This window comes from Cryptomeria japonica, chromosome 10 (assembly GCF_030272615.1).
Source record: "Cryptomeria japonica chromosome 10, Sugi_1.0, whole genome shotgun sequence".
Classification (NCBI taxonomy): Eukaryota; Viridiplantae; Streptophyta; class Pinopsida; order Cupressales; family Cupressaceae; genus Cryptomeria; species Cryptomeria japonica.
The window spans coordinates 275932168-275941796 of NC_081414.1; the positions used below are offsets into that span (position 1 = coordinate 275932168).

The 9629-nt window shown below is 34.4% G+C and overlaps 1 protein-coding gene across 4 annotated transcripts; it reads right to left on the minus strand.

The window, feature by feature from the left end:
• Nucleotides 1–5544: 5544 nt before the first annotated feature.
• Nucleotides 5545–8659, minus strand: LOC131035465 (ferritin-3, chloroplastic). 4 transcript variants are annotated; one of them, XM_057967160.2, is made up of 9 exons: nucleotides 8432–8659; nucleotides 7252–7605; nucleotides 7034–7117; nucleotides 6894–6954; nucleotides 6724–6811; nucleotides 6540–6601; nucleotides 6365–6430; nucleotides 6149–6212; nucleotides 5545–6017 (listed from the first exon to the last, which is right to left on the minus strand). In XM_057967160.2, exons 2-9 carry the CDS (start codon nucleotides 7584–7586, stop codon nucleotides 5944–5946), a joined length of 834 nt encoding a protein of 277 aa, XP_057823143.1. In that variant the 5' UTR covers nucleotides 7587–7605; nucleotides 8432–8659; the 3' UTR covers nucleotides 5545–5943. The 4 variants fall into 4 exon arrangements, with proteins under 4 accessions (XP_057823143.1, XP_057823144.1, XP_057823145.1 ...); XM_057967161.2 differs by having other exon boundaries at nucleotides 7252–7608; nucleotides 8432–8593; XM_057967162.2 differs by lacking the exon at nucleotides 8432–8659 and adding an exon at nucleotides 8017–8198.
• Nucleotides 8660–9629: the final 970 nt, after the last annotated feature.

Below are 9629 nucleotides of genomic sequence, written 5' to 3' on the forward strand. Positions count from 1 at the left end.
GTGGTGGTTTGGCGGCGGAAGTGGTGACGCAACGGTAGAAGGGCGACGGTTCGGCGGCGGAAGGGCAATAGTTTCAGTGGTCCAATGGCTGGCTACTGGAGGAGGGTGGCTAGTGGCTGGCTGTTGGCTAATGCTGCTTGGTCAGCCTTTTGCAGGTCATATGGTCCTATAGGGGGTACGCCCCTTAGAAAAACTTCCTAAAAAAGTTTTGTGTTGTTTTATTGGTTTTTAGAATTTTTTTTGAGATTTATTTTTTTTGGAAATAAAATGAAATTAGAAAAAAAAAAATTTAAATACCAAAAAAAAAATTTGAAGTGCCTAAGCGGTCATACAGTCGTATAGGCAAAAACAATTTGCCTCAAAGGTCAACTACTCAGTTTTTGACGATTTGATAGTTGATCTTAGGGTTTTTGGTCACTACGGATGCAATGGTGAGGTCCGTTTGGGCTCAAAATGCCTTAAAATTGTAGGTACCCTCTGGATCTAGAAACATACAAAATCTTCAAACCCTCTCAGATCCGGCATCATGAAGCCAAAATTAACAAACCATAGGTCAATCTTGTCTAACTTGAGCATTCCAAACACAATGGAGAGGTCAAAATTGATTGAAAATGCACAAAAAACTTCTCTTTCAAGATAGGATCCCTCAAAAGATGAACAAGAAGTGGCAAATCTGAAGCTATGATACCATGTTAAAGTTGTGAAATACAACCTCACAGAACCCAGTGAACACCTGCATGCAAATAACATGTCACGTGCAAGAGATACTGAAACACAAACAAGGTGCTTTGAAAGCCTGAAGCAAAAAAGTATATGCAATAATAATCATTAATCATAACAAAGGGATCAATCCTTAAAAAAGGAGATCAAAACCTAAAAGTAAAACCCTAAAAGGAGCAATTAATAATTAATAATGAATTAATTATTGATGTGCCTAAGTTTAGCTTAAGTGAAAATAAAGTAAAAGGTGACTTAATTATTAAATCAATATGGTTTAATTAATTAAGTAAATAACCTTATTACTCCAACAATGAGGGCATGTGGGGTTCTATATAAGAACCGAGGGTTTTGTGTAAGAATCGGTTTCCTCTATCGGGTGTCATAGCCATAAAGGACCCAAGGCCACTAGAATCTTCTTAGAGTGAGAATGTCATTCCAAGTGCTCAAGATTAAGATAAGTATTGGAAACCTTGATTCTATAAGACATTGAGAATATTTTATATATGATTTGATGATAATATGGTTGAGTTATGTTGCTATGTTGTTTAGTTTATTATGCTAACAATTGACTTTAGAATTCTTATTAGATTATTACATGTCATAGTCACTTTGTCTATTTACATCTAATTCAATATTATCACATCTTATAATTGATCTTAACTTTAATATTTAATCTATTAATTCAGTTGCAATTACTTAATTAAGTCTTGGAGAAAAGTGTCATTATATTTGGTGTTAGAGCCTAATGGTCAAGCCTTCCTATCTTTGAAATTTTGTTTATGTTTTCAAAATTAACTAGTCTTCAAAACCTTCCTTGTATATGTCTAACATTATAAATTATTCATAGCCTTTGTGTCTTGATACTTTATTCTATAAGACTTTTTACTGTTTTTTGTTTCTTTTTTAGTTCATTGGCATTAACTTTAGGTATTTTTGAAAATATTATATCACATATATGTTCACATCCATGCAAAATCTAGTTCAAGTTAGCATCGTTATGGGAACTCGATTTAAAGCATCATATCAATAACTTAACAATGGGATTCTCTATGTTAAATGAAGCAAGATATTGGTCTATGGTAGGGGTGTGTGTGTGTGTGTCACACTGACACACACACACACACACACACACACACACACACACACACACACCTTATTATAAGTTTTAATCTTATTATTCATCCTAGTGTAACTTGTACACTCTTTACATTATGCATGTTCTTTAAACCATTTAATATCATTTACTAATCACAGTAGATATTATATATTTTGTGGTCTACATGACTATACTCATTCCTTCTCACTGTTTATAGATCACATCTATGATCAAAATGTTAAGAAATTTATATTTAATGTCTAATTATTCTTTGTACAAAATAACTTAGTTTACATTTCAAACTATCAAAATTTGATTCTTGGCATTTCAAAAAGTACATGGAAGAGTTGTCAACTTTCTCTCTCCTAAGTGGCAACTATGTCTAGTTTATCAAGAATGTGAACCCACTAATAAGGCATTATGGACTCTTTTCAATATTTATAATTATTCCCTGAGATTTATTCATGTTTGCCTCTAATGATATTGTTGAAAGATCTTCCCTATTGTGTTGAACTCTTGATTTAATTATTGTCACCACTTATATTTTGTGTGGATATTTTAATATGGTTGATATGGCTTGTGATAAATATGGTACTCTAACCATGAGATGAAAAGCTAGTGAATGATAGGCATGGTACCATGTGCAATAAACTAGATTTTTTTATTCTAATATGAGATGTCATAATCACACTTGTTTACGTGGTACAATTTTAGGGTTTGTCCTAAAAGAGTGTACGACTTTGTATTGTGTTATGTTATCTTAATATTGTTTGTCCCCTTTTTCTTCCCTTTCTTATTAAGCCCTACCCAAATGTTATCATTTTCTATTGATTTTGTTATACATTTTTGCACTGAATAGTATTTTGGTAAACCCAAGGTTAGCGAGATTGAGTTTTTATCAAACACATCCTTGCTAACTTATCAACCCACATTGCCCCATATTCAGTGATTGGAATCTTGAACTTTGGCTTACTCAACAAACAAGTTGGTTTGATTGGTGGAATTCTGCAATCAAATTCACTTCGCACTTCCTTCACATTTATGACCACTAGCATGCATGGTTTCTTTCCCCACTCCTATATGAAAACCACCTCACAACTACATCAAGCCAACACTACCTTAGAAGCTCAACAAATGTGAGAATTATCAAGCGTCGCCAACTAAAATAAATTATCGATAAGCACATAGTCAAGGGAGTTCAAATTAAAGCATTGGCTTAAGGTTGGTAATAAATCTTGTAAAGAATTTTCCAAGTTTTGCATTTTCGATGCACTTCTCAAATCCTTAAAAATAAAATAATAAGAACTCTTAACTAAACTTCCAAATAGTCTACATGTTTTTATTCATCATTATGGGCAAGTATTAACAACTCAAAAGAATTTTCTTAAACAAGATAATGATTTGCAACAAGGCTTGAAGATTTTAGAGAGTTAGAGCGGCTTTCTACTCAATGTCAAAGCTTAGCTTTGTGTTAAATGTTTTATCAAAGCCCTTGAACATCTAGAAGATTTTGACATATCATTGTATTTCTTTTGATGCCCCACATGAGTAACAAGCCTAGAAGGGTCTGCGTTCACTCTCTTCTTATTGTTAAAGATCGTGTTCAAATTCAAGACACTCTATGGTCAAAAACATATAAAAAGCTTAAGAAGCCATTAAACCTTGTCTTATATGAGATGGTAATGACTTCCATAAATGGTTATCCATCAACCAATATTCTATCTAGTTGTCTCCAATTATCTCTTATATAGTGATGGAAAGATTGAAAAATTATATCCTACTACGCCAATTTGCTCTTACAAGCACTATAAAGGTTATGCTTGCCTCTCTCTACAACTTCACATGGTACCCAAGTTGAACCAAATATAGCTTCTTCAATCTTCTTCAAGATCTTGGCAACACAAGTTGCAGATTATTTGCTCAATTACTCTCAAGTCATGTCAAATTCTCTAATATGGGTGTTACTCATTCTCATTTCCCATTGTGTGATCAACAAGAGCCCTTCAAACACCTTTTCTAAGATTTGTTCCAAAACTTGAGCTACTCAAAATTGGGTTCCTGTTTTTCAATCCTTTTCAACCTAAACACTTCTCATAGCATATAAAATTTTTGAAGGATTGGCCTACAAACCCCACCAAGTGGGCTCAAATTTGACATACTTCTAAAATAAAAGTATTTCGAATGACAAGAATTCTACTTTATTTTAGTTATTTTGTGTATACTCATTTTTTACTTTATACCAAGTCTACAATATGTTTTAGTGTTTTCACATAGATGCGAGGGCAACGTAATAAAGTTACATTTGAAATAGAACATCTACAAAAGTTTATTTGGTCATTGGGGCAAAACAACGCTCAAATAATTGTCATAGTTTCACTAACTCCAACCCCTAACAAAAGTAATCCTCCCCCTCATTATGTAGCCAAATTATGTGTAGATCAAGATGCGCACTCACATGCCTCTCAAACCTCTAGTTGGAAGCCTCTCATCGATGACCTAAAGCTTGCTAGGACAAAACAACCAAATGACTAATGACCCTCCTCCAACCATCCTCTACTCGTGTAGCTCTTGCAACCTATAAATTGTAATCTTTTCTATGTAGTTATTTTTACTCACATGGATTATTGACACTTCTTCCTAAAAGTAACAAAAGAAGTCTGAAACAAATATTTCATTTTTAACTAAAGTATACATTATAGTTTACCTTATATAACTTGTGCACTCAAATAATTACTATTCCAATGCAAATAGATTAACTTGGTAGAATATGTAGCATTTCTAATCAATTCCATGGGCAAAAGCACCATTTGATGGACCATGTCAATGGTTTCAATCCAATTTTTCCCTTTTCAAACTTACCAAGCATATAACATTTTAAATTTACATGGATCATTTATAATTAATCCATCTTTACTTTATTCAATAAGAGAACAAAATTCCATTTTTTCCCTTTTCAATGGATCATGTCAATGGTTTCAATCCAATTTTTCCCTTTTCAAACTTACCAAGTATATAACATTTTTTTTTTTAATTCTGTTTTCAATGGATCATGTTAATGGTTTCAATCCAATTTTTCCCTTTTCAAACTTATCAAGTATATAACATTTTAAATTTTAAATGAATCATTCATAATTAATCCATCTATATTCAATAAGAACAAAATTCCATTTTTTCCCTTTTCAAACTTTACCAAGAATATATCAATTTAAATGGATCATTCTAATTAATAATAAACCCATCTTTACTTTATTCAACAAAAACCATCCGACTTAAGGTCTATGAGATTGAGTTATGTACAAGTGTTATAATTTATTGTATTTATTAAAAGATTGTAATTTAATATGTATGTAAGTTTAGATTATAATTTGATCAATTTCAAGTAACTTTGAAAAAATTAATTAATCAATCATACTAATAGTTTAATAACTTTTAAAAGTAAAAATATAAATGAATCTATTTATGTAAATTTAATGCAATATAGACAAAGATGAATAATTTTACCATGATATAAATCAATATAAATTCTTTAAATTTTGTTCATCTGAAGATTATAATTCAATTAATTGAAAATTGAATGACCCATACAACGAAACATTTTTAATGAAATGAATACCCATTTGTCCTACTTTATGAAAATTGAAGATGCATATTTCCAGACTACCAAGAGTGGCAGATTCATCGGACAACATTCAATTATATACTCTTCTCCTATTTATTTGGTCCTCTGATTTGGTCTAAAGCAACCCATCTTAATCATATTACCAGAAATTATATAATCCATTCGCTATAACCCAAACCGATTCAGAATGGCTCAGTAACATGACTGCAACATGGCAGTAAATTTGAAATCGGTGTAGAGTTCACGCTAAATGTTATCTACAATATATCTTCAGAATTCATCTTCAAACAAAATGTAATACAGAACCATTATCTGAATATAACAGCAAATCGATGCACATACTAAATTGAGATAGTTTTACTTCTAATCCAGGTACGGAGGTCAAAACAGAGCTTCAAACTATACGGAGATAAATGTAAGAGAAAATTATAGATGACGTTGCATTCATTCAAAGATGTGAATTCATGGATCGAAGGCAACTTCCTAAAAGTGTATATGAACAGACAGATCAAGCAATTGCAGCTCCTCCAGCATGAGCACCACCGTCGCCATGGAGAAGTACTTGATCAAAATGCCACACAGCTGCATCAAAAAAGATGAGTTTAATTTCCAAATGCATTTTCAGTGTAAATTAAAAAGTTGAGTTTATCAGATCCTGTTCATTGTAATAAAACTTTTTCCAGAATAAGAAAATGGGTTTATCCCAGGCATACCATGTCCTTTGCCTATCCTTCTCAATTGAGAAACATATTCTGCAACCTGCTTGATTGCTTCCACCTGAATGAGACCACTTCAACTATTAGCAATAGCTTCATCTAAACATACATGTTTTCTTGATCCTATAAAGATGGAATACCTTCCAAATTAGTATATATTTTAGAGAAACTTTCTAGTTAAATGTCCAAGAAAAAATAAGAACAGCTTATAACCTGCTCTGTGAGGAAGTTGCCCTCAATGTAATCTGTCATCTGACTATCATTAGCTTCTTGAGCAACCTGCTTGCAACAGATCAAACCCACCATTAAAGACAGACTTGATAATATAAATAAGGAATATCTGTATACCCAACAAATTCCAAAGATCAGAAAAGGAAAAACTGTTTACACTGTGCAAGTTGAGAAGCTTTTCATTGGTGAGCTTCTCCAGAGACAAGGCCAGCTCCATGGCTGTTATCAGAAATCAAAACATGAAAAGTTATTCAAGAAACATGAAATAAGGTGATGTGCATTAAATCAATGTTGCAAAATACAACAATTAAATATAGGATTGTTTTGTACATAAAACTCACCATAGAGGGCATCTCCTTTATGGGGATGGTCAAACTCCATGACAGGCATCAAAATGGATTGCAGCACAACTTTGCCGCCTCTTATGTTCTATCATATAGAAGAGCAACAACAAAAATGTCACATAACAGACAAGGAAAAAGTAATCAAAAGATGTTGGTCTCAGACTAACCTGATATTTCATTAGCATTTCTGCATGATTTCGTTCCTCATCACTGGCTTCCTTGAAGTACCTGAAAATTTAAATTGCAAATGAGCAAAGCTGTTGCCATGCATTCTAGTCATAGGAACCCAATGTCTCAGAGTACTTACTTTGCAAATCCTGGCAAAGCTACATTGTCTCTATCAAAGTAGGCAAACAGAGCATGATATACGTATGATACATTGTACTCCACACTGCCAAAAACAAAATGCTGTCAGATTAAACCATACAGAAGTAGAATGCAACCAAAAAAAATTATACCCAACAGCCAAAGAAATGAAAATCGAAACAAGAAAATGAAAATGAAATACCCTAAACAGGACATTACTTGATTTGTTCGTTGAGGGCGGCTTCACAAGGATCTGAAAACCTCTGTCTGGCCAGGGACTCTGAGTATAACTGCGAGATTTGAGTAAGCTGACTCTGCACCTCAGTGAATGGCTCAAAGATTACTCCATTCAACGAGGTGTTACTGAGTTGAGTAGCCATAGCTTTGACGTTAGAAGCAGAATGGTGCACTGCACATCTACCCTGATTCATTTTTGCTGCCAGGCTTACATTAAGCTTTTCTCCCGCAAATTTGTTGTGAAAGCCATCCTGCTGTTTCAGGGAACCAACAGCAGCACTGGCAGTAGAAACAGCTGAGGAGGCTCTGAGAAGCATGTTGGCAGATAAAAATGGCCTACTGACAAGCAAATGAAGTCACGCTTAAAAATCCTCGAGAAAAACCAAGTACAAATCAAAATAAAATCAATAATAATCCTTCACAATCTTCTTTGTAGACCTCATTAACACTCATTAAATGGTTATTGATTTGGTCTCTGACTAATAAATTAAAAGAACAACCCCAAAAATGCACCCACCGTTGTTAACTAAATTATACAGACACCCATAAATATACCCATTCCTGCTCATTAAATCACACATCTAACTATAAATACACATGTCTCTGTCTATTAAATTCCATAAACAACGAGAATAACGCATATCTACGTTTTTAAATGACATAAATAACCCAATCTTTTTATCAAACTCCATCAAAAAACCTAAAGAAATCCCCTATTGAGAAAAATCAAAGCAAAGATCAGATTACTGGATCAGCAGAGAGTTCAATTCCAGAAAACCCCTGAAGAAACAAGAACATTGAAAGCACTAAAACAACACTCAAACCAGATTCCTGTATTCTCAACCTAAAAGATAAGGCCCCTCACATCCACACATGTTTAGACAAACGTACGATGTAAATCCAAACAACAAACAGGACAATACCGAAAGCAAAACAGCACAGATAAATCCATTGGTTGATAAACACCAGTCAAATCAAGAACACAGTAAACCAAAAAATCTAAATCTCCAGGGATTTCACAAAACCCTCTCAAACAGAACCCATTTCCCAGCTAGATTTCCTGGAAAAACCCAGCTCGGATTCCTGCTAAAATCACTGAAGAAAACGACCCAAAAGAAAAGAAAGTAAGAAAAACAACTCAGAATTCAAAAAATGAACTTACAAATCACTCTGCAAAACCCTTAAAGCCTGTGAAATCCTCCGCCTACTTGCAAATAGTAATCAGGCAATTGTATGCAACTGATTTGCAGGTTGAGGAAGCAATAACTCCCAATAAATCACCAAATTCAATTGAGCTTCCATGTGGGCATCCCCATTATATAGGCGCCCTGTAATGTATACTGTATACGTATGCGTTTCATGTACGTATCGATTGTTTATCGTTAATAATTCTCTAATTAGAAAGTTGTTGATAATGGGGATTTTTAGGGTTTCGATGCGTCAGATCGGAAGAGCAGAGCCATACACGTGGACGGCTCAGAATGGTCGGCTCGTGCTGGAGCGTGCTTGACTCGTGGTGTCAAGATTCTACTAGATATTTATTCCATTTAGTACGCGCATATTCTATTTCATTTCATTTGGATTTAATTTGGCTTGCATTTGGGAATTTGGACACGTTCATGCAAGCTGTCTGGCACAATTTTCTCTGTTCAAAATTTAGTTTTCTCCCTGCTTTCGCAATCAGTGGGCCCCGGATAAATGGTGATAACCCCACCATGGAATCATCGGGCGAGTTGTAAATCAATGGTCCCTTTTGAATTTGTTTTATATTTAATTAATAATTAATTATTATTTTAGTTCATGTGCCACTAGGAATATTAATGTATGGATTAATGAAAAAAAAATTACGCGGGGCTCAAGACAAGGCAAGGCAAGGCGAGCCCCTCCTATAAACTCTTCAGGGTACAAATTTGGCTTGCTCTTATAAACCCCTTGGGATACAAGATAATCTAACAAGATCTTGAGCTTAGCTCAAGATAAGGAGAGCCCCCTATAAACCCCTCGGGCTACAAACCTAATTCAACTCTATAAACCACATGGGTTGCAAGGTACTCCAACCATCTTGAGCTTAGCTCAAAACAAGGCGAACCCCCCCATATTCTTGAGTTTAGCTCAAGACAAGGAGAGCCCCCCTATAAACCCATCGGGCTACAAACCTAGCTTAACCCTATAAACCCCATGGGTGCAAGAGTAGTCCAACTACATTGGGTTTAGTTGAAGACAAGGCGGACTGCCCATATAAACCCCTCAAGCTACAACCCTGACTCAACCAACTAGGTAAATGTAACTAGAGAGAGTTGAACCTTGAACCAACCTGGGAAGAACCCATTGCCTTAACACAATCTTTGCAACTATTCAAG